Source organism: Oncorhynchus nerka, linkage group LG9a, assembly GCF_034236695.1.
Source record: "Oncorhynchus nerka isolate Pitt River linkage group LG9a, Oner_Uvic_2.0, whole genome shotgun sequence".
Lineage (NCBI taxonomy): Eukaryota > Metazoa > Chordata > Actinopteri > Salmoniformes > Salmonidae > Oncorhynchus > Oncorhynchus nerka.
In genome coordinates this window covers 5,748,108-5,774,403 of record NC_088404.1, presented here as the reverse complement: position 1 = coordinate 5,774,403, position 26,296 = coordinate 5,748,108, and the positions used below count along the sequence as shown (strand labels likewise).

Sequence of the window (26,296 nt, the reverse complement as noted above, 5' to 3'; positions counted from 1 at the left end):
CCACCACCATGTGGCTCTCTGTTCACAACCCCCCCACTACCATGTGGCTCTCTGTTCACAACCCCCACCGCCACCATGTGGCTCTCTGTTCACAACCCCCACCGCCACCATGTGGCTCTCTGTTCACAACCCCCCACCACCACCATGTGGCTCTCTGTTCACAACCCCCACCACCACCATGTGGCTCTCTGTTCACAACCCCCCCACCATGTGGCTCTCTGTTCACAACCCCCCACCACCACCATGTGGCTCTCTGTTCACAACCCCCACCACCACCACCATGTGGCTCTCTGTTCACAACCCCCACCACCACCATGTGGCTCTCTGTTCACAACCCCCCACCGCCACCATGTGGCTCTCTGTTCACAACCCCCCACCACCATGTGGCTCTCTGTTCACAACCCCACCACCGCCACCATGTGGCTCTCTGTTCACAACCCCACCACCACCATGTGGCTCTCTGTTCACAACCCCCCACCACCATGTGGCTCTCTGTTCACCCCACCACCACCATGTGGCTCTCTGTTCACAACCCCCACCACCACCATGTGGCTCTCTGTTCACAACCCCCCACCACCACCATGTGGCTCTCTGTTCACAACCCCCCACCGCCACCATGTGGCTCTCTGTTCACAACCCCCACCGCCACCATGTGGCTCTCTGTTCACAACCCCCCACCACCATGTGGCTCTCTGTTCACAACCCCCCACCACCACCATGTGGCTCTCTGTTCACAACCCCCCACCACCACCATGTGGCTCTCTGTTCACAACCCTCTGTTCACAACCCCCCACCATGTGGCTCTCTGTTCACAACCCCCACCACCACCACCATGTGGCTCTCTGTTCACAACCCCCCCACCACCATGTGGCACTCTGTTCTAGCCCCCACCCACCATGTGGCTCTCTGTTCACAACCCCCACCACCATGGGGCTCTCTGTTCACAACCCCACCACCACCATGTGGCTCTCTGTTCACAACCCCCACCACCACCATGTGGCTCTCTGTTCACAACCCCCACCACCACCATGTGGCTCTCTGTTCACAACCCCCCACCACCATGTGGCTCTCTGTTCACAACCCCCCACCACCATGTGGCTCTCTGTTCACAACCCCCCACCACCACCATGTGGCTCTCTGTTCACAACCCCACCACCACCATGTGGCACTCTGTTCACAACCCCCCACCACCACCATGTGGCACTCTGTTCACAACCCCACTCTGTTCACCACCACCATGTGGCTCTCTGTTCACAACCCCACCACCACCATGTGGCACTCTGTTCACAACCCCCCACCACCATGTGGCACTCTGTTCACAACCCCCACCACCACCATGGGGCACTTCTCTGTTCATGTGGCACTCTGTTCACAACCCCCCCCACCATGTGGCTCTCTGTTCACAACCCCCCACCACCACCATGTGGCTCTCTGTTCACAACCCCCACCACCACCATGGGGCTCTCTGTTCACAACCCCCACCCACCATGTGGCTCTCTGTTCACAACCCCCCACCATGTGGCTCTCTGTTCACCCATGTGGCTCTCTCTGTTCACAACCCCACCACCACCATGTGGCTCTCTGTTCACAACCCCCCACCATGTGGCTCTCTGTTCACAACCCCACCACCACCATGTGGCTCTCTGTTCACAACCCCCCACCACCATGGGGCTCTCTGTTCACAACCCCCCACTGTTCACCACCATGTGGCTCTCTGTTCACAACCCCACCACCACCATGTGGCTCTCTGTTCACAACCCCACCACCACCATGTGGCTCTCTGTTCACAACCCCCACCACCACCCCCCACCATGTGGCTCTCTGTTCACAACCCCCACCACCATGTGGCTCTCTGTTCACAACCCCCCACCACCACCATGTGGCTGTTCTGTTCACAACCCCACCACCACCATGTGGCTCTCTGTTCACAACCCCCCCACCACCATGTGGCTCTCTGTTCACAACCCCCCACCACCACCATGTGGCTCTCTGTTCACAACCCCCACCACCACCATGTGGCTCTCTGTTCACAACCCCACCACCATGTGGCTCTCTGTTCACAACCCCCACCATGTGGCTCTCTGTTCACAACCCCCCCACCACCATGTGGCTCTCTGTTCTAACCCCCACCACCACCATGTGGCTCTCTGTTCACAACCCCCCACCACCACCATGTGGCTCTCTGTTCACAACCCCCCACCACCACCATGTGGCTCTCTGTTCACAACCCCCACCACCACCATGTGGCTCTCTGTTCACAACCCCCCACCACCACCATGTGGCTCTCTGTTCACAACCCCGCCACCATGTGGCTCTCTGTTCACAACCCCCACCGCCACCATGTGGCTCTCTGTTCACAACCCCCACCGCCACCATGTGGCTCTCTGTTCACAACCCCCCCACCCCACCATGTGGCTCTCTGTTCACAACCCCCCACCACCATGTGGCTCTCTGTTCACAACCCCCACCACCACCATGTGGCTCTCTGTTCACAACCCCCACCACCACCATGTGGCTCTCTGTTCACAACCCCCACCACCACCATGTGGCTCTCTGTTCACAACCCCCCCGCCACCATGTGGCTCTCTGTTCACAACCCCCCACCATGTGGCTCTCTGTTCACAACCCCCACCACCACCATGTGGCTCTCTGTTCACAACCCCCCACCACCACCATGTGGCTCTCTGTTCACAACCCCCACCACCACCATGTGGCTCTCTGTTCACAACCCCCACCACCACCATGTGGCTCTCTGTTCACAACCCCCACCGCCACCATGTGGCTCTCTGTTCACACCCCCACCACCACCATGTGGCTCTCTGTTCACAACCCCCCCCCGCCACCATGTGGCTCTCTGTTCACCACCATGTGGCTCTCTGTTCACAACCCCCCACCACCACCATGTGGCTCTCTGTTCACAACCCCGCCACCATGTGGCTCTCTGTTCACCCCCGCCACCACCATGTGGCTCTCTGTTCACAACCCCCCACCACCATGTGGCTCTCTGTTCACAACCCCCCACCATGTGGCTCTCTGTTCACAACCCCCCACCATGTGGCTCTCTGTTCACAACCCCCACCGCCACCATGGGGCTCTCTGTTCACAACCCCCACCACCACCATGTGGCTCTCTGTTCACAACCCCCACCGCCACCATGGGGCTCTCTGTTCACAACCCCCAACACCACCATGTGGCCTCTGTTCACAACCCCCACCATGTGGCTCTCTGTTCCACCACCATGTGGCTCTCTGTTCACAACCCCACCGCACCATGTGGCTCTCTGTTCACAACCCCCCACCACCATGTGGCTCTCTGTTCACAACCCCCCACCACCATGTGGCTCTCTGTTCACAACCCCCCCACCACCACCACGTGGCACTCTGTTCACAACCCCCACCACCACCATGGGCACTCTGTTCACAACCCCCACCACCACCATGTGGCACTCTGTTCACAACCCCACCACCACCATGTGGCACTCTGTTCACAACCCCCACCACCACCATGGGGCCTTTGTTCACAACCCCCACCGCCACCATGTGGCTCTCTGTTCACAACCCAACCCCCCACCACCATGGGGCTCTCTGTTCACAACCCCCCACCACCACCATGTGGCTCTCTGTTCACAACCCCGCCACCATGTGGCTCTCTGTTCACAACCCCGCCACCATGTGGCTCTCTGTTCACAACCCCCACCACCACCATGTGGCTCTCTGTTCACAACCCCCCACCATGTGGCTCTCTGTTCACAACCCCCCACCATGTGGCTCTCTGTTCACAACCCCCACCATGGGGCTCTCTGTTCACAACCCCCCACCGCCACCATGTGGCTCTCTGTTCACAACCCCACCATGTGGCTCTCTGTTCACAACCCCGCCACCATGGGGCTCTTTGTTCACAACCATGTGGCTCTCCAACACCACCATGTGGCTCTCTGTTCACAACCCCACCACCACCATGTGGCTCTCTGTTCACAACCCCCACCATGTGGCTCTCTGTTCACAACCCCACCAACACCACCATGTGGCTCTCTGTTCACAACCCCACCACCACCATGTGGCTCTCTGTTCACAACCCCACCACCACCATGTGGCTCTCTGTTCACAACCCCCCACCACCACCACGTGGCTCTCTGTTCACAACCCCACCACCACCACCACCATGGGCACTCTGTTCACAACCCCCCACCACCACCATGTGGCTCTCTGTTCACAACCCCCCACCACCATGGGGCTCTCTGTTCACAACCCCACCGCCACCATGGGGCACTCTGTTCACAACCCCCTTCCGCTACCATGGGGCTCTCTGTTCACAACCCCCCACCGCCACCATGTGGCTCTCTGTTCACAACCCCCCACCACCACCATGTGGCTCTCTGTTCACAACCCCCACCACCACCATGTGGCTCTCTGTTCACAACCCCCCACCACCATGTGGCACTCTGTTCACAACCCCCCACCACCATGTGGCTCTCTGTTCACAACCCCCCACCACCACCATGTGGCACTCTGTTCACAACCCCCCACCACCACCATGTGGCACTCTGTTCACAACCCCCCACCACCACCATGTGGCACTCTGTTCACAACCCCCACCGCCACCATGTGGCTCTCTGTTCACAACCCCCACCGCCACCATGTGGCTCTCTGTTCACACCCCCCACCACCATGTGGCTCTCTGTTCACAACCCCCACCACCATGTGGCTCTCTGTTCACAACCCCCCACCACCACCATGTGGCTCTCTGTTCACAACCCCCCCACCATGTGGCTCTCTGTTCACAACCCCCCACCACCATGTGGCTCTCTGTTCACAACCCCCACCACCACCATGTGGCACTCTGTTCACAACCCCACCACCACCATGTGGCACTCTGTTCACAACCTCCCCACCACCACCATGTGGCTCTCTGTTCACAACCCCCACCGCCACCATGTGGCACTCTGTTCACAACCCCCCACCGCCACCATGTGGCTCTCTGTTCACAACCCCCACCACCATGTGGCTCTCTGTTCACAACCCCCCACCATGTGGCACTCTGTTCACAACCCCCCACCACCACCCATTGTTCACAACCCCCCACCACCATGTGGCACTCTGTTCACAACCCCCACCACCACCAGGGCACTCTGTTCACAACCCCCACCACCACCACCATGTGGCACTCTGTTCACAACCCCCACCACCACCATGGGGCACTTTGTTCACAACCCCCCACCGCCACCATGGGGCACTCTGTTCACAACCCCCTTCCGCTACCATGGGGCTCTCTGTTCACCCCCCACCTCCACCATGTGGCTCTCTGTTCACAACCCCCACCACCACCATGGGGCTCTCTGTTCACAACCCCCCACCACCATGTGGCTCTCTGTTCACAACCCCCCACCACCACCATGTGGCTCTCTGTTCACAACCCCACCACCACCATGTGGCACTCTGTTCACAACCCCCCCCACCACCATGTGGCTCTCTGTTCACAACCCCACCACCACCACCATGTGGCTCTCTGTTCACAACCCCACCACCACCATGTGGCACTCTGTTCACAACCCCCCACCACCACCATGTGGCTCTCTGTTCACAACCCCCACCACCACCATGTGGCACTCTGTTCACAACCCCCCACCACCATGTGGCTCTCTGTTCACAACCCCCCACCACCACCATGTGGCTCTCTGTTCACAACCCCACCACCACCACCATGTGGCTCTCTGTTCACAACCCCACCATGTGGCTCTCTGTTCACACCACCACCATGTGGCACTCTGTTCACAACCCCCACCACCATGTGGCTCTCTGTTCACAACCCCCCACCACCACCATGTGGCACTCTGTTCACAACCCCACCACCACCATGTGGCTCTCTGTTCACAACCCCACCACCACCATGTGGCTCTCTGTTCACAACCCCCACCACCACCATGTGGCACTCTGTTCACAACCCCACCACCACCATGTGGCACTCTGTTCACAACCCCACCACCACCATGTGGCTCTCTGTTCACAACCCCCCCCACCACCATGTGGCTCTCTGTTCACAACCCCCCACCGCCACCATGGGGCTCTCTGTTCACAACCCCCCACCGCCACCATGTGGCTCTCTGTTCACAACCCCCCACCACCATGTGGCTCTCTGTTCACAACCCCCACCACCATGTGGCTCTCTGTTCACAACCCCCCACCACCACCATGTGGCTCTCTGTTCACAACCCCCCACCACCATGTGGCTCTCTGTTCACAACCCCCACCACCACCATGTGGCACTCTGTTCACAACCCCCACCACCACCATGTGGCTCTCTGTTCACAACCCCCCACCACCATGTGGCACTCTGTTCACAACCCCCACCACCATGTGGCTCTCTGTTCACAACCCCCCACCACCATGGGGCTCTCTGTTCACAACCCCCACCACCACCATGTGGCTCTCTGTTCACAACCCCCACCGCCACCATGGGGCTCTCTGTTCACAACCCCCACCACCACCATGTGGCTCTCTGTTCACAACCCCCCACCACCACCATGTGGCTCTCTGTTCACAACCCCCACCACCACCATGTGGCTCTCTGTTCACAACCCCCCACCACCATGTGGCTCTCTGTTCACAACCCCCACCACCATGTGGCTCTCTGTTCACAACCCCCCCACCACCATGTGGCTCTCTGTTCACAACCCCCCACCACCACCATGTGGCTCTCTGTTCACAACCCCCACCACCATGTGGCTCTCTGTTCACAACCCCCCCCCACCACCATGTGGCTCTCTGTTCACAACCCCCCACCACCACCATGTGGCTCTCTGTTCACAACCCCCACCACCACCATGTGGCTCTCTGTTCACAACCCCCACCACCACCATGTGGCTCTCTGTTCACAACCCCCCACCACCATGTGGCTCTCTGTTCACAACCGCCACCATGTGGCTCTCTGTTCACAACCCCCACCACCACCATGTGGCTCTCTGTTCACAACCCCCCACCATGTGGCTCTCTGTTCACAACCCCCACCATGTGGCTCTCTGTTCACAACCACCACCACCACCATGTGGCTCTCTGTTCACAACCCCCCTGTTCCACCACCATGTGGCTCTCTGTTCACAACCCCCCACCACCATGTGGCTCTCTGTTCACAACCCCCACCACCCATGTGGCTCTCTGTTCACAACCCCCCACCGCCACCATGTGGCTCTCTGTTCACAACCCCCCACCGCCACCATGTGGCTCTCTGTTCACAACCCCCACCACCACCATGTGGCTCTCTGTTCACAACCCCCACCACCACCATGTGGCTCTCTGTTCACAACCCCCACCACCACCATGTGGCTCTCTGTTCACAACCCCCCACCACCACCATGTGGCTCTCTGTTCACAACCCCCACCGCCACCATGTGGCTCTCTGTTCACAACCCCCCACCGCCACCATGTGGCTCTCTGTTCACAACCCCCACCGCCACCATGTGGCTCTCTGTTCACAACCCCCACCACCACCATGTGGCTCTCTGTTCACAACCCCCCCCACCACCACCATGTGGCTCTCTGTTCACAACCCCCACCACCATGTGGCTCTCTGTTCACAACCCCCCACCACCACCATGTGGCTCTCTGTTCACAACCCCCCCACCACCACCATGTGGCTCTCTGTTCACAACCCCACCATGTGGCTCTCTGTTCACAACCCCCCATGTGGCCAACCCCCCCACCATGGGGCTCTCTGTTCACAACCCCCACCACCACCATGTGGCTCTCTGTTCACAACCCCCCCCACCACCATGGGGCTCTCTGTTCACAACCCCCACCACCACCATGTGGCTCTCTGTTCACCCCCCACCACCACCATGTGGCTCTCTGTTCACAACCCCCCACCATGTGGCTCTCTGTTCACAACCCCACCACCACCATGTGGCTCTCTGTTCACAACCCCACCACCACCATGTGGCTCTCTGTTCACAACCCCCACCACCACCATGTGGTTCAACCCCCACCACCACCATGGGGCTCACTGTTCACCCCCCACCATGTGGCTCTCTGTTCACAACCCCCCTCTGTTCACCACCATGTGGCTCTCTGTTCACAACCCCCCACCACCACCATGTGGCTCTCTGTTCACAACCCCCCACCCCATGTGGCTCTCTGTTCACCCCCACCACCATGTGGCTCTCTGTTCACAACCCCCCACCATGTGGCTCTCTGTTCACAACCCCCCCGCCACCATGTGGCTCTCTGTTCACAACCCCCACCACCACCATGTGGCTCTCTGTTCACAACCCCCCACCATGGGGCTCTCTGTTCACAACCCCCCACCACCACCATGTGGCTCTCTGTTCTTGTTCACAACCCCCCACCACCACCATGTGGCTCTCTGTTCACAACCCCACCACCACCATGTGGCTCTCTGTTCACAACCCCCACCACCACCATGGGGCTCTCTGTTCACAACCCCACCACCACCATGTGGCTCTCTGTTCACAACCCCACCATGTGGCTCTCTGTTCACAACCCCCACCACCACCATGTGGCTCTCTGTTCACAACCCCCCCACCACCATGTGGCTCTCTGTTCACAACCCCCACCACCACCATGTGGCTCTCTGTTCACAACCCCCCACCACCACCATGTGGCTCTCTGTTCACAACCCCCCCACCACCATGTGGGCTCTCTGTTCACAACCCCCACCACCATGTGGCTCTCTGTTCACAACCCCCCACCACCACCATGTGGCTCTCTGTTCACAACCCCCCACCACCACCATGTGGCTCTCTGTTCACAACCCCCACCACCACCATGTGGCTCTCTGTTCACAACCCCCCACCATGTGGCTCTCTGTTCACAACCCCCCCCACCACATGTGGCTCTCTGTTCACAACCCCCCACCACCATGTGGCTCTCTGTTCACAACCCCCCACCATGTGGCTCCTGTTCATGTGGCTCTCTGTTCACAACCCCCCACCGCCACCATGTGGCTCTCTGTTCACAACCCCCACCACCACCATGTGGCTCTCTGTTCACAACCCCCACCACCACCATGTGGCTCTCTGTTCACAACCCCCACCACCACCATGTGGCTCTCTGTTCACAACCCCCACCACCACCATGTGGCTCTCTGTTCACAACCCCCCACCACCATGTGGCTCTCTGTTCACAACCCCACCGCCACCATGTGGCTCTCTGTTCAACCCCCCCACCCACCATGTGGCTCTCTGTTCACAACCCCCCCACCATGTGGCTCTCTGTTCACAACCCCCCACCACCACCATGTGGCTCTCTGTTCACAACCCCCACCACCACCATGTGGCTCTCTGTTCACAACCCCCCACCACCACCACCATGTGGCTCTCTGTTCACAACCCCCACCATGTGGCTCTCTGTTCACTCCCCCACCACCACCATGTGGCTCTCTGTTCACAACCCCCCACCGCCACCATGTGGCTCTCTGTTCACAACCCCCCACCACCACCATGTGGCTCTCTGTTCACAACCCCCCACCACCACCATGTGGCTCTCTGTTCACAACCCCCCACCCACCATGTGGCTCTCTGTTCACCCCCCACCACCACCATGTGGCTCTGTTCTGTTCCCCACCGCCACCATGTGGCTCTCTGTTCCCCCCACCGCCACCATGTGGCTCTCTGTTCACAACCCCCCACCCATGTGGCTCTCTGTTCACAACCCCCACCACCACCATGTGGCTCTCTGTTCACAACCCCCACCACCATGTGGCTCTCTGTTCCCCCCACCACCACCATGTGGCTCTCTGTTCACAACCCCCACCACCATGTGGCTCTCTGTTCACAACCCCCCACCATGTGGCTCTCTGTTCACAACCCCCCCCACCATGTGGCTCTCTGTTCACAACCCCACCGCCACCATGTGGCTCTCTGTTCCTTGCCACCATGTGGGGGCTCTCTGTTCACAACCCCACCACCACCATGTGGCTCTCTGTTCACAACCCCACCACCACCATGTGGCTCTCTGTTCACAACCCCACCACCACCACCATGTGGCTCTCTGTTCACAACCCCACCACCACCATGTGGCTCTCTGTTCACAACCCCCACCACCACCATGTGGCTCTCTGTTCACAACCCCCACCACCACCATGTGGCTCTCTGTTCACAACCCCCCACCACCACCATGGGGCTCTCTGTTCACAACCCCCCACCACCACCATGTGGCTCTCTGTTCACAACCCCCCACCACCACCATGTGGCTCTCTGTTCACAACCCCCCACCACCACCATGTGGCTCTCTGTTCACAACCCCCACCACCACCATGGGGCTCTCTGTTCACAACCCCCACCACCATGTGGCTCTCTGTTCACAACCCCCCACCACCATGTGGCTCTCTGTTCACAACCCCCCACCATGGGGCTCTCTGTTCACAACCCCCCACCGCCACCATGTGGCTCTCTGTTCACAACCCCCCACCATGGGGCACTCTGTTCACAACCCCCACCACCACCATGTGGCTCTCTGTTCACAACCCCCCACCATGTGGCTCTCTGTTCACAACCCCCCACCACCATGTGGCTCTCTGTTCACAACCCCCCACCACCATGTGGCTCTCTGTTCACAACCCCCCACCTCCACCATGTGGCTCTCTGTTCACAACCCCCCACCTCCACCATGTGGCTCTCTGTTCACAACCCCCCACCACCACCATGTGGCTCTCTGTTCACAACCCCCACCACCACCATGTGGCTCTCTGTTCACAACCCCCACCACCACCATGTGGCTCTCTGTTCACAACCCCCCACCGCCACCATGTGGCTCTCTGTTCACAACCCCGCCACCATGTGGCTGTCTGTTCACAACCCCGCCACCATGTGGCTCTCTGTTCACAACCCCCACCGCCACCATGTGGCTCTCTGTTCACAACCCCCCACCGCCACCATGTGGCTCTCTGTTCACAACCCCCACCACCACCATGTGGCTCTCTGTTCACAACCCCCCACCACCACCATGTGGCTCTCTGTTCACAACCCCCACCACCACCATGTGGCTCTCTGTTCACAACCCCCCACCGCCACCATGTGGCTCTCTGTTCACAACCCCCCACCGCCACCATGTGGCTCTCTGTTCACAACCCCCACCGCCACCATGTGGCTCTCTGTTCACAACCCCCCACCATGTGGCTCTCTGTTCACAACCCCCCACCACCATGTGGCTCTCTGTTCACAACCCCCCACCACCACCATGTGGCTCTCTGTTCACAACCCCCACCACCACCATGTGGCTCTCTGTTCACAACCCCCCACCGCCACCATGTGGCTCTCTGTTCACAACCCCCCACCGCCACCATGTGGCTCTCTGTTCACAACCCCCCACCGCCACCATGTGGCTCTCTGTTCACAACCCCCCACCACCACCATGGGGCTCTCTGTTCACAACCCCCACCACCACCATGTGGCTCTCTGTTCACAACCCCCCACCATGTGGCTCTCTGTTCACAACCCCCACCACCACCATGTGGCTCTCTGTTCACAACCCCCCACCATGTGGCTCTCTGTTCACAACCCCCCACCATGTGGCTCTCTGTTCACAACCCCCCACCATGGGGCTCTCTGTTCACAACCCCCACCGCCACCATGTGGCTCTCTGTTCACAACCCCCCCACCGCCACCATGGGGCTCTTTGTTCACAACCCCTCCACCACCACCATGTGGCTCTCTGTTCACAACCCCACCACCACCATGTGGCTCTCTGTTCACAACCCCCCACCATGTGGCTCTCTGTTCACAACCCCACCACCACCATGTGGCTCTCTGTTCACAACCCCACCACCACCATGTGGCTCTCTGTTCACAACCCCCCCACCACCACCATGTGGCTCTCTGTTCACAACCCCCCCACCACCACCATGTGGCTCTCTGTTCACAACCCCCCCACCACCACCATGGGGCTCTCTGTTCACAACCCCCACCACCATGTGGCTCTCTGTTCACAACCCCCACCACCATGTGGCTCTCTGTTCACAACCCCCACCATGGGGCTCTCTGTTCACAACCCCCCACCGCCACCATGTGGCTCTCTGTTCACAACCCCCCACCACCATGTGGCTCTCTGTTCACAACCCCCCACCATGGGGCTCTCTGTTCACAACCCCCCACCACCACCATGTGGCTCTTTGTTCACAACCCCTCCACCACCACCATGTGGCTCTCTGTTCACAACCCCACCACCACCATGTGGCTCTCTGTTCACAACCCCCCCACCATGGGGCACTCTGTTCACAACCCCACCACCACCATGTGGCTCTCTGTTCACAACCCCCCACCATGGGGCACTCTGTTCACAACCCCCCACCACCACCATGTGGCTCTCTGTTCACAACCCCCCACCATGTGGCTCTCTGTTCACAACCCCCCACCACCATGTGGCTCTCTGTTCACAACCCCCCCCCACCACCATGTGGCTCTCTGTTCACAACCCCCCCCCTCCACCATGGCTCTCTGTTCACAACCCCCACCTCCACCATGTGGCTCTCTGTTCACAACCCCCCACCTCCACCATGTGGCTCTCTGTTCACAACCCCCCACCACCACCATGTGGCTCTCTGTTCACAACCCCCACCACCACCATGTGGCTCTCTGTTCACAACCCCCCACCACCACCATGTGGCTCTCTGTTCACAACCCCCACCATGTGGCTCTCTGTTCACAACCCCCACCATGTGGCTCTCTGTTCACAACCCCCCACCACCATGTGGCTCTCTGTTCACAACCCCCACCACCATGTGGCTCTCTGTTCACAACCCCCCACCTCCACCATGTGGCTCTCTGTTCACAACCCCACCACCACCATGTGGCTCTCTGTTCACAACCCCCCCACCACCACCATGTGGCACTCTGTTCACAACGCTGACATCCGCAAACCGCTCGCCCACACGATGCCATACACGTGTTCTGTGGTTGGGAGGCCAGTGGGACGTACTGTCAAATCCTCTAAAATTATGTTGGAGGTGGTTTATGGTAGAGAAATTAACATTCAATTCTCTGGCAACAGCTCTGGTGGACATTCCTGCAGTCAGCATGCCAATTGCACGCTTCCTCAAAACTTGAGACAAAACAAAACTGTACATTTTAGAGTGGCCTTTTATTGTCCCCAGCACAAGGTGCACCTGTGTAATAATCATGCTGTTTAATCAGATTCTTGATATGCCACACCTGTCAGGGGGATGAATTATCTTGACAAAGGAGAAATGCTCAGTAACAGGAATGTAAACAAATTTGTACACAACATTTTAGAGAAACAGGCTTTTTTTGTGCGTATGGAACATTTCTGGGGTGTTTTATTTCAGCTCATGAAACGTGGGACCAACACTTTCTACATGTTGCAGTGTACTTTACTACTATGCTATTGTCCTTTTACATTGTCATTTTTCCGATCATGGAAATTGATATTGCATGTGGTGATTTAGTTTTAAAAGTTTTACACTTTTACTTCTCTTCTGACAAGACACTGAAGCGCAACATTATTTTTCTTATTGAACCATGTCACGATTGCTAATATTTATTCTGGGATGTCTGTTTTGTCCTCGTCAGTACCAACCAGAGTGTGCTGATACAGAGCCTGGACTCCAACACTCGCTATGAGTTAGTGGTGCGTCTCCATGTCGACCAACTGGCCAGTCCATGGAGCGTGGTTGTCTTTCAGAGGACTCTACCAGCAGGTAAACAAACCTCTTATTCTTTTCTGACGCATCAGGTCACGTTTCCCAAGGATAAAAGTCCTTCATGACCTATTTATTAAACTTTTTTTTAAAGTGACATCAACAGCTTCCTTCTCAGTCTACTCAGATGTTCCCGGCCGGTTCTCTGCCCTGCACCTTGAGACTGATGCCCCATGTATATAGATAGAACACATAGAACACCGGTCACCTCATAGTCTGTGTATATATACACACTGTTGTGGACTCACTGTGTATGTATATACTGTATTCTCAACTCTAGCTCATCCTAATATACCTACTACTGTACATACCATTTACTTCCAAGTGATCTACTGTCTGAACACAACAGGTATTTACATTGGGGCGGCAGGGTAGCCTAGTGGTTAGAGCGTTGGACTAGTAACCGGAAGGTTGCAAGTTCAAACCCCCGAGCTGACAAGGTACAAATCTGTCGTTCTGCCCCTGAACAGGCAGTTAACCCCACTGTTCCTAGGCCGTCATTGAAAATAAGAATTTGTTCTTAACTGACTTGCCTGGTTAAATAAAGGTAAAATAAATCAATAAATAAATATTGTGTATTCAGACACCGTTCACACTGATTTATCTACTCTCGTTTGTTAGACTCGTTCTGACATTTTGTATTTGGATTAATTCTGTATTTGCTAGACATTCTACAGTCTACTGTTGGAGCTGGTAACATAAGCATGACGCTGCACCTGCTGTAACACCTGACAATGTTTTTGTATTGTATTTGCTAGACATTCTACAGTCTACTGTTGGAGCTGGTAACATAAGCATGACGCTGCACCTGCTGTAACACCTGACAATGTTTTTGTATTGTATTTGCTAGACATTCTACAGTCTACTGTTGGAGCTGGTAACATAAGCATGATGCTGCACCTGCTGTAACACCTGACAATGTTTTTGTATTGTATTTGCTAGACATTCTACGGTCTACTGTTGGAGCTGGTAACATAAGCATGATGCTGCACCTGCTGTAACACCTGACAATGTTTTTGTATTGTATTTGCTAGACATTCTACAGTCTACTGTTGGAGCTGGTAACATAAGCATGATGCTGCACCTGCTGTAACACCTGACAATGTTTTTGTATTGTATTTGCTAGACATTCTACAGTCTACTGTTGGAGCTGGTAACATAAGCATGATGCTGCACCTGCTGTAACACCTGACAATGTTTTTGTATTGTATTTGCTAGACATTCTACGGTCTACTGTTGGAGCTGGTAACATAAGCATGATGCTGCACCTGCTGTAACACCTGACAATGTTTTTGTATTGTATTTGCTAGACATTCTACAGTCTACTGTTGGAGCTGGTAACATAAGCATGATGCTGCACCTGCTGTAACACCTGACAATGTTTTTGTATTGTATTTGCTAGACATTCTACAGTCTACTGTTGGAGCTGGTAACATAAGCATGATGCTGCACCTGCTGTAACACCTGACAATGTTTTTGTATTGTATTTGCTAGACATTCTACAGTCTACTGTTGGTAACATAAGCTGATGTGCACCTGCTGTAACACCTGACAATGTTTTTTTATTGTATTTGCTAGACATTCTACGATGTTGGAGCTGGTAACATAAGCCCTGCTGTAACACCTGACAATGTTTTTGTATTGTATTTGCTAGACATTCTACGGTCTACTGTTGGAGCTGGTAACATAAGCATGATGCTGCACCTGCTGTAACACCTGACAATGTTTTTGTATTGTATTTGCTAGACATTCTACGGTCTACTGTTGGAGCTGGTAACATAAGCATGATGCTGCACCTGCTGTAACACCTGACAATGTTTTTGTATTGTATTTGCTAGACATTCTGGTCTACTGTTGGAGCTGGTAACATAAGCATGATGCTGCACCTGACAATGTTTTTGTATTGTAACACCTGACAATGTTTTTGTAACACCTTGTTTTTGTATTTGCTAGACATTCTACAGTCTACTGTTGGAGCTGGTAACATAAGCATGATGCTGCACCTGCTGTAACACCTGACAATGTTTTTGTATTGTATTTGCTAGACATTCTACGGTCTACTGTTGGAGCTGGTAACATAAGCATGATGCTGCACCTGCTGTAACACCTGACAATGTTTTTGTATTGTATTTGCTAGACATTCTACAGTCTACTGTTGGAGCTGGTAACATAAGCATGATGCTGCACCTGCTGTAACACCTGACAATGTTTTTGTATTGTATTTGCAGACATTCTACAGTCTACTGTTGGAGCTGGTAACATAAGCATGATGCTGCACCTGCTGTAACACCTGACAATGTTTTTGTATTGTATTTGCTAGACATTCTACAGTCTACTGTTGGAGCTGGTAACATAAGCATGATGCTGCACCTGCTGTAACACCTGACAATGTTTTTGTATTGTATTTGCTAGACATTCTACAGTCTACTGTTGGAGCTGGTAACATAAGCATGACGCTGCACCTGCTGTAACACCTGACAATGTTTTTGTACGCGACCAATAAACTTTTTTTAAATTACAATTTTATTTGAGATGGGCGAGAACCAGCGAACCCTTGTGCACACAATTAACATTCACCAATCAAAGCCAACTGTACTAGATGACGGACCGAGATCTAGTACAGTTGGCTTTGATTGGGTCATTTAAATATCTTAATTAGCTTAAATGATAATTAATGAGATACGTTTAAGCTAATTAAGATATTTAAATGGCCCTTTTCTGTTCGTCAGCGCCCAGCCACCCTCCCGAAGGTGTGAGGGTGTCTCTGATTGAGGACGGCACAGCCCTGGTTTCCTGGAGAGAACCAGAGGAGAACAACCTGGCAGTGACGCACTACACCATCCTGTACGCCTCACAGAGGGCCTGGCTGGCCGGATACTGGCAGACACTGCAGAAGGAGGGTGAGTGGAACAGCTAGATACTGCAGAGGGAGGGTGAGTGGAACAGCTAGATATTGGCAGACACTGCAGAGGGAGGGTGAGTGGAACAGATAGATACTGGCAGACACTGCAGAGGGAGGGTGAGTGGAACAGCTAGATATTGGCAGACACTGCAGAGGGAGGGTGAGTGGAACAGCTAGATACTGGCAGACACTGCAGAGGGAGGGTGAGTGGAACAGCCAGATACTGGCAGACACTGCAGAAGGAGGGTGAGTGGAACAGCTAGATACTGGCAGACACTGCAGAAGGAGGGTGAGTGGAACAGATAGATACTGGCAGACACTGCAGAGGGGGGGTGAGTGGAACAGCTAGATACTGGCAGACACTGCAGAGGGAGGGTGAGTGGAACAGCTAGATACTGGCAGACACTGCAGAGGGGGTGAGTGGAACAGCTAGATACTGGCAGACACTGCAGAGGGAGGGTGAGTGGAACAGCTAGATACTGGCAGACACTGCAGAGGGAGGGTGAGTGGAACAGCTAGATACTAGCAGACACTGCAGAGGGAGGGTGAGTGGAACAGCTAGATACTGGCAGACACTGCAGAGGGAGGGTGAGTGGAACAGCTAGATACTGGCAGACACTGCAGAGGGAGGGTGAGTGGAACAGCTAGATACTGGCAGACACTGCAGAGGGAGGGTGAGTGGAACAGCTAGATACTGGCAGACACTGCAGAGGGAGGGTGAGTGGAACAGCTAGATACTGGCAGACACTGCAGAGGGAGGGTGAGTGGAACAGCTAGATACTTTCAGACACTGCAGAGGGGGGGGGGGGTGAGTGGAACAGCTAGATATTGGCAGACACTGCAGAGGGAGGGTGAGTGGAACAGCTAGATACTGGCAGACACTGCAGAGGGAGGGTGAGTGGAACAGCCAGACACTGCAGAGGGAGGGTGAGTGGAACAGCTAGATACTGGAAGATACTACAGAGGGAGGGTGAGTGGATCAGCCAGACACTGCAGAAGGAGGGTGAGTGGATCAGCCAGACACTGCAGAGGGGGGATGCGTGCAACAGCTAGATACTGGCAGATACTGCAGAGGGAGGATGAATGTGATGGTTAGACAGCCATATACTGCAGAGGGAGGGTGTGTGGAACAGCTAGATACTGGCAGATACTGCAGAGGGAGGATGAGTGATATGGTTAGACAGCCAGATATTACAGAGGGAGGATGAGTGATATGGTTAGACAGCCAGATATTACAGAGGGAGGATGAGTGATATGGTTAGACAGCCAGATATTACAGAGGGAGGATGAGTGATATGGTTAGACAGCCAGATATTACAGAGGGAGGATGAGTGATATGGTTAGACAGCCAGATATTACAGAGGGAGGATGAGTGATATGGTTAGACAGCCAGATATTACAGAGGGAGGATGAGTGATATGGTTAGACAGCCAGATATTACAGAGGGAGGATGAGTGATATGGTTAGACAGCCAGATATTACAGAGGGAGGATGAGTGATATGGTTAGACAGCCAGATACTGCAGAGGGAGGATGAGTGATATAGTTAGACAGCCAGATATTACAGAGGGAGGATGAGTGATATGGTTAGACAGCCAGATATTACAGAGGGAGGATGAGTGATATGGTTAGACAGCCAGGTATTACAGAGGAATTGTAAACACAGGTGGACCTTTTGGAAGGGGAGGGTCTGGAGACAGGCTTGGGCAGAAGCTTTGAGAGCAGAGTGTTGTAGCTACTGTTTGAGTCCGTTGAGTGCAGATTTGAACCTTTCTGACGTATCTGACCAGTGTGCATCCCAGATGTGTGTCTGGGGTTTTGGGAATGGCTGTGTCCGCTCTAAAACCTGTCTGCCGTCCCTACAGGAAGTAACACCATGGCCCTGCTGGAGCGTCTGGAGCCTGGTAACGTCTACCTGGTGAAGATCTCTGCCTCCAACCAGGTGGGAGACGGGCCCTTCTCTACTACTGTGGAGCTGGCCCTGGGGCCTGGGTCTAGACACCGAGGGAAGAGCCCCAGGCACTCAGGCAGCGGCTCCTCCTCAGACACCACAGGTTAGTTATGTCGTAGTGTTGTTGGACTGGAGAGTGTTGTCGTAGTGTTGTTGGACTGGAGAGTGTTGTCACAGTGTTGTTGGACTGGAGAGTGTTGTCACAGTGTTGTTGGACTGGAGAGTGTTGTCGTAGTGTTGTTGGACTGGAGAGTGTTGTCGTAGTGTTGTTGGACTGGAGAGTGTTGTCGTAGTGTTGTTGGACTGGAGAGTGTTGTCACAGTGTTGTTGGACTGGAGAGTGTTGTCGTAGTGTTGTTGGACTGGAGAGTGTTGTCGTAGTGTTGTTGGACTGGAGAGTGTTGTCACAGTGTTGTTGGACTGGAGAGTGTTGTCACAGTGTTGTTGGACTGGAGAGTGTTGTCACAGTGTTGTTGGACTGGAGAGTGTTGTCGTAGTGTTGTTGGACTGGAGAGTGTTGTCGAGTGTTGTTGGACTGGAGAGTGTTGTCACAGTGTTGTTGGACTGGAGAGTGTTGTCACAGTGTTGTTGGACTGGAGAGTGTTGTCGTAGTGTTGTTGGACTGGAGAGTGTTGTCGTAGTGTTGTTGGACTGGAGAGTGTTGTCACAGTGTTGTTGGACTGGAGAGTGTTGTCACAGTGTTGTTGGACTGGAGAGTGTTGTCGTAGTGTTGTTGGACTGGAGAGTGTTGTCGTAGTGTTGTTGGACTGGAGAGTGTTGTCACAGTGTTGTTGGACTGGAGAGTGTTGTCACAGTGTTGTTGGACTGGAGAGTATTGTCACAGTGTTGTTGGACTGGAGAGTATTGTCGTAGTGTTGTTGGACTGGAGAGTATTGTCACAGTGTTGTTGGACTGGAGAGTATTGTCGTAGTGTTGTTGGACTGGAGAGTATTGTCACAGTGTTGTTGGACTGGAGAGTGTTGTCGTAGTGTTGTTGGACTGGAGAGTGTTGTCGTAGTGTTGTTGGACTGGAGAGTATTGTCGTTAGTATTGTCGTAGTGTTGTTGGACTGGAGAGTGTTGTCACAGTGTTGTTGGACTGGAGAGTGTTGTCGTAGTGTTGTTGGACTGGAGAGTGTTGTCGTAGTGTTGTTGGACTGGAGAGTATTGTCGTTAGTATTGTCGTAGTGTTGTTGGACTGGAGAGTGTTGTCGTTAGTATTGTGGCTAGTGGTCAGTGTTGTTGTCAGTGTTGTTATATATTGGACTTTGAACATACTGCAGTTGGAGACAACAAACAGGCTATATACAGGGTATTACGGAACAGAGTCAATGTGGAGGCTATATACAGGGTATTACGGAACAGAGTCAATGTGGAGGCTATATACAGGGTATTACGGTACAGAGTCAATGTGGAGGCTATATACAGGGTATTACGGAACAGAGTCAATGTGGAGGCTATATACAGGGTATTACGGAACAGAGTCAATGTGGAGGCTATATACAGGGTATTACGGTACAGAGTCAATGTGGAGGCTATATACAGAGTATTACGGTACAGAGTCAATGTGGAGGCTATATACAGGGGGTACCGGTACAGAGTCAATGTGGAGGCTATATACAGGGTGTTACGGTACAGAGTCAATGTGGAGGCTATATACAGGGGGTACCGGTACAGAGTCAATGTGGTGGCTATATACAGGGGGTACCGGTACAGAGTCAATGTGGAGGCTATATACAGGGGGTACCGGTACAGAGTCCATGTGGAGGCTATATACAGGGTATTACGGTACAGAGTCAATGTGGAGGCTATATACAGGGGGTACCGGTACAGAGTCAATGTGGTGGCTATATACAGGGTGTTACGGTACAGAGTCAATGTGGAGGCTATATACAGGGGGTACCGGTACAGAGTCAATGTGGAGGCTATATACAGGGGGTACCGGTACAGAGTCCATGTGGAAGCTATATACAGGGTATTACGGTACAGAGTCAATGTGGAGGCTATATACAGGGGCTACCGGTACAGAGTCAATGTGGTGGCTATATACAGGGGGTACCGGTACAGAGTCAATGTGGACGCTATATACAGGGTGTTACGGTACAGAGTCAATGTGGAGGCTATATACAGGGGGTACCGGTACAGAGTCAATGTGGAGGCTATATACAGGGTGTTACGGTACAGAGTCAATGTGGAGGCTATATACAGGGGGTACTGGTACAGAGTCAATGTGGAGGCTATATACAGGCTATTACGGAACAGAGTCAATGTGGAGGCTATATACAGGGTGTTACGGTACAGAGTCAATGTGGAGGCTATATACAGGGTGTTACGGTACAGAGTCAATGTGGAGGCTATATACAGGGTGTTACGGTACAGAGTCAATGTGGAGGCTATATACAGGGGGTACCGGTACAGAGTCAATGTGGAGGCTATATACAGGGGGTACCGGTACAGAGTCAATGTGCGGGGGCACCGGTGTCGAGGTAATATGTACATGTAGGTAGAGTTATTAAATTGATGTGATTACTCAGTGTGACATGATTTCTCATGTCTTCCAGTGTTCTCTGACGGCCTGTACCACACGGAGCAGAATTCCATGACAGGGATCATCGTGGGGGTCTGCATCGCTCTGGCCTGTATAGTGATGTGTACCATCATCCTCATCAGCAAAGGCAGATCCAGGTATTTACACGATGTCCATCTTAGTAATAGTCGTCTGTTTCTTCTGTTTCTTCTTCTTCTTCTGTTTCTTCTTCTTCTTCTGTTTCTTCTTCTTCTGTTTCTTCTTCTTCTGTTTCTTCTGTTTCTTCTTCTTCTCCTTCTTCTGTTTCTTCTGTTACTTCTTCTTCTCCTTCTTCTGTTTCTTCTTCTTCTCCTTCTTCTGTTTCTTCTTCTTCTTCTCCTTCTGTTTCTTCTTCTTCTTCTCCTTCTGTTTCTTCTTCTTCTTCTCCTTCTGTTTCTTCTGTTTATTCTCTTTCTTCTCCTTGTGTTTCTTCTTCTTCTCTTTCTTCTCCTTCTGTTTCTTCTTCTTCTCCTTCTGTTTCTTCTTCTTCTCTTTCTTCTCGTTCTGTTTTTTCTTCTTCTCTTTCTTCTCCTTCTGTTTCTTCTCCTTCTCTTTCTTCTCCTTCTGTTTCTTCTCCTTCTCTTTCTTCTTCTTCTGTTTCTTCTTCTTCTGTTTCTTCTTCTTCTGTTTCTTCTGTTTCTTCTTCTCTTTCTTCTGTTTCTTCTTCTTCTCTTTCTTCTCCTTCTGTTTCTTCTTCTTCTCTTTCTTCTCCTTCTGTTTCTTCTTCTTCTCTTTCTTCTGTTTCTTCTGTTTCTTCTTCTTCTCTTTCTTCTGTTTCTTCTGTTTCTTCTTCTTCTCTTTCTTCTGTTTCTTCTGTTTCTTCTTCTTCTCTTTCTTCTGTTTCTTCTGTTTCTTCTTCTTCTGTTTCTTCTTCTTCCGTTTCTTCTTCTTCTGTTTCTTCTTCTTCTTCTGTTTCTTCTTCTTCTTCTGTTTCTTCTGTTTCTTCTTCTTCTGTTTCTTCTGTTTCTTCTTCTTCTGTTTCTTCTGTTTCTTCTGTTTCTTCTTGTGTTTCTTCTTCTCTTTCTTCTCCTTCTGTTTCTTCTTCTTCTCTTTCTTCTGTTTCTTCTTCTTCTTCTCTTTCTTCTGTTTCTTCTGTTTCTTCTTCTTCTCTTTCTTCTGTTTCTTCTGTTTCTTCTTCTTCTCTTTCTTCTGTTTCTTCTGTTTCTTCTTCTTCTCTTTCTTCTGTTTCTTCTGTTTCTTCTTCTTCTCTTTCTTCTGTTTCTTCTGTTTCTTCTTCTTCTTCTCTTTCTTCTGTTTCTTCTGTTTCTTCTTCTTCTTCTTTCTTCTGTTTCTTCTGTTTCTTCTTCTTCTTCTCTTTCTTCTGTTTCTTCTGTTTCTTCTTCTTCTTCTCTTTCTTCTGTTTCTTCTGTTTCTTCTTCTGTTTCTTCTTCTCTTTCTTCTGTTTCTTCTGTTTCTTCTGTTTCTTCTGTTTCTGTTTCTTCTGTTTCTTCTGTTTCTTCTTCTTCTGTTTCTTCTGTTTCTTCTTCTGTTTCTTCTGTTTCTTCTTCTCTTTCTTCTGTTTCTTCTTCTCTTTCTTCTGTTTCTTCTTCTCTTTCTTCTGTTTCTTCTTCTTCTGTTTCTTCTTCTTCTCCTTCTTCTTCTGTTTCTTCTTCTTCTCCTTCTTCTTCTTCTCTTTCTTCTGTTTCTTCTTCTTCTGTTCCTTCTGTTTCTTCTTCTGTTTCTGTTTCTTCTCCTTCTGTTTCTTCTTCTTCTCCTTCTGTTTCTTCTTCTCCTTCTCAGACTATAGTCCATTTACTCATTCTAATGCTTCAGCCATTTTTGAAAGAACTCTCTTCCAATAGATTATTTTATATTGTCCCCTAACTTCTACTCTTCGCTCCAATAGGAAATCTTCCATCTGTAAGATCATGGACGTAGTGAACGGTGAGGGAACACATGGTCCACATACTGGTTTGGCCCTGGCCAATGAACACCAGGCTGAGAACATAGAGGCCCTGATGCCCATGATGGCCCCTCACTTCATTGATGCCAAGGTGAGACATGACTCCACAGACACAGGCCTTGAGTGTGTATGTATGAGACTGTATTTATGTCATATACTGTGCCTTCGGGAAAGTATTCAGACCCCTTTACACTTTTTCCACATTTTGTTAGGTTACAGCGTTATTCTAAAATGGATTACATTTTTATCAACCTCATCAACCTACAAACAATACCCCATAATGACAAAGAAAAACAGTTTTTTAAATTTTTTTTGCAAATGTATTAAATCGGGTTAAAGTCGGGTTCAAGTCCGGGCTCTGGTTGTGTCACTCACGGACTTTCAGAGACTTGTCCCGAAGCCACTCCTGCGTTGTCTTGGCTGTATGCTTAGGGTGGTTGTCCTGTTGGAAGGTGAATCTTCGCTCCAGTCTGAGGTCCTGATCACTCTGGAGCAGGTTTTCATCAAAGATCTCTCTGTACTTTGTTCTGTTCATCTTTCTCTCAATCCTGACTAGTCTCCCAGTCCCTGTCACGGAAAAACATCCCCACAGCATGATGCTGCCACCACCATGCTTCACCGTAGGGATGGTGCCAGGTTTCCTTCAGATGTGACGCTTGGCATTCAGGCCAAATAGTTTAATCTTGGTTTCAATTTTGTTTCTCCGTGGTCTGAGAGCCCTTTAGGTGCCTTTTGGCAAACTCCAAGTGGTCTGTCATGTGCCTTTTACTGAGGAGTGGCTTCCATCTAGCCACTCTACCATAAAGGCCTGATTGGTGGAGTGCTGCAGAGATGGGAGACCATCTCCACAGATGAACTCTGGAGCTCTGTTAGACTGACCACCAGGTTCTTGGAGATTTGTGAAAATTCCTTTTGGAATTATATATATTTTTTTGTAAGGTTGGAAAAGCGTTTACGTTTTTTAAATTTTTATGACGAGCCTCTTCAGTATAGCTCTAGGAAGAGTCTTGGTGGTTCTAAACTTCTTCCATTTAAGAATGAGGGAGGCCACGGTGTTCTTGGGGACCTTCAATGCTGCAGAATATTTTTGGTACCCTTCCCCAGATCTGTGCCTCGACACAATCCTGTCTCGGAGCTCTACTGACAATACCTTCGACCTCATGGCTTTGGTTTTTGCTCTGACATGCACTGTCAACTGTGGGACCTTCTATAGACAGGTGTGTGCCTTTCGAAATCATGTCCAATCAACTGAATTTACCACAGTTGGACTCCAATCAAGTTGTAGAAACATCTCAAGGATGATCAACGGAAACAGGATGCACCTGAGCTCAGTTTCATGTCTCACAGCAAAGGGTCTGAATACTTATGTAAATCTGAAGAAAAAAAATCTGTTTTTCGCTTTGTCAGTATGTGGTATTGTGTGTAGATTGCTGAGGATTTTTTAAATTTATTGAATCTAGTTTAGAATAAGGCTGTAACGTAACAAAATGTGGAAAAAGTGTAAAGGGGTCTGAATACTTTCTGAATGTACTCTACGCATTTATCTGTCTCTAATCTGGTTCTCTCTCTGTTTTCAGGGTGGGACAAACCTGGTGATTACAGGAGCCGGCCCGGTCTGCGGTATCAACCGCAGTAAGAGATGGCACTTTTTTAAGAGGGAGAGATACAATAGAACTATAAGCCAGGTCGGTCTTCAGACATGAACCAAATCATGTTGCTGCTATCAAAATACCAGTCTTCAACATGGAGTTTACAGTATTGACTATTGGTTATTTGTTATACAATGACAAAACGAACAAATATCTCTCCTCTCCTTTATCTCTAGGCTGAGAACAGAGCACGTCTGTACGAGGCAGGGAAGACCGTTCTGTGTTACGAGGAGAAGGAAGGTGCGCCTCTCCAGCCCTCCAGCCTGCATATCCTGTTCGGGCCACTAGGGGACTTGGAGAGCTCCGGGGGCTTCAGTGAGGCAAACAGCTCTGGAACTACTGAGACCAGCGACGGAAGTCGGGAGACAGGAGACTCTGGTCACTACTCCAACGAAGAGATAAGCAATGAGATGAGCAACCCGTCCACCGCCACCTCAGACCGTAACTCCAGGCCTCCGTCCTTCGGGTCGGAGTTGGATGACAGCCCAACTCCAGAGACGGAAGAAGAAGAAAAGCCTGGTTTTAAAGTGGAATCTGAGGTGACGCCACCAAGACCTCCCTACCGTCTCCACCAGCCTGGTCATGACACTGTCCAGCATCCCTGTTCCCTCTCGGCTGAGGAAGCTGTTTATCCTGCCCAGGCCACCGTCCAGCATCCCTGTTCCCTCTCGGCTGAGGAAGCTGTTTATCCTGCCCAGGCCACCGTCCAGCATCCCTGTTCCCTCTCGGCTGAGGAACCTGCTTATCCTGCCCAGGCCACCGTCCAGCATCCCTCACGGCCCTGTTCCCTCTCGGCTGAGGAAGCTGCTTATCCTGCCCAGGCCACCGTCCAGCATCCCTCACGTCCCTGTTCCCTCTCGGCTGAGGAAGCTGTTTATCCTGCCCAGGCCACCGTCCAGCATCCCTCACGGCCCTGTTCCCTCTTGGCTGAGGAAGCTGCTTATCCTGCCCAGGCCACCGTCCAGCATCCCTCACGGCCCTGTTCCCTCTCGGCTGAGGAAGCTGTTTATCCTGCCCAGGCCACGGCCCAGTCAGCACCCTGGTGATAGGTTACCCAACCTGAATGCGGCTTATTTTCAGTTGAAGCAGCCCACCTTTCTCGCTTCTTTGCCTCCTGAAATAGGTCCTTGGGCAAGGAACATACAGTTACATAGAGGGATCAGGAAGTTTAAGCTGTAAGGAGGAAATGGCTTCAGGTCTACCTCAAGATCTTTGTAATGAATGGTGTTGTTTTCCTGTTTCATTTTCATCTTATTTTCAGTCTGTCTGGTTTCTGTCTTTGTGTCAGGTCTTTAGGGATGATTTCTTAGACACCAACCTCAGCGGGGGTCGGAGACAACCGGATGCATCCGGTTTTCAATGGGGAACTGGAAAGAGAGACTTCTGCTTTAGGACGTTAACAAGTCGACATTCCATCTTAACTCCTCCTCCACATTTACAGGATTGGTTGAACAGTGTAGAAGAGAACCCCCCACACCCCACCCCCACCCCCTATTAGCACAACAAAGAAAGAAACACCACACAGATGATGTTTTGTCATGAATTGGTGAAAGGGATGATAAGCATGTTCAGTGAAGATTGGACATTGGAAGGAGCTTTACATTTTTTATTTTTTTATTTTTACAAAACTAAGCTTAATCTTTGTCCGGGAAACCAGTCCTTA

General features: G+C 52.2%; 1 protein-coding gene across 1 annotated transcript in view; it reads left to right on the top strand.

The window, feature by feature from the left end:
* Nucleotides 1–26,095, top strand: part of LOC115120646 (protogenin B-like) — an 84,848-nt gene extending 58,753 nt beyond the window's left edge. The window contains exons 14-20 of the mRNA XM_065022249.1: nt 13,538–13,665; nt 16,395–16,565; nt 18,432–18,620; nt 21,077–21,200; nt 22,928–23,075; nt 24,562–24,669; nt 24,810–26,095. Of these exons, the coding sequence (XP_064878321.1) occupies nt 13,538–13,665; nt 16,395–16,565; nt 18,432–18,620; nt 21,077–21,200; nt 22,928–23,075; nt 24,562–24,669; nt 24,810–25,679 (1,738 nt within the window). The 3' untranslated portion in view covers nt 25,680–26,095. The remainder of the gene's footprint in view (nt 1–13,537; nt 13,666–16,394; nt 16,566–18,431; nt 18,621–21,076; nt 21,201–22,927; nt 23,076–24,561; nt 24,670–24,809) is intronic.
* Nucleotides 26,096–26,296: the final 201 nt, after the last annotated feature.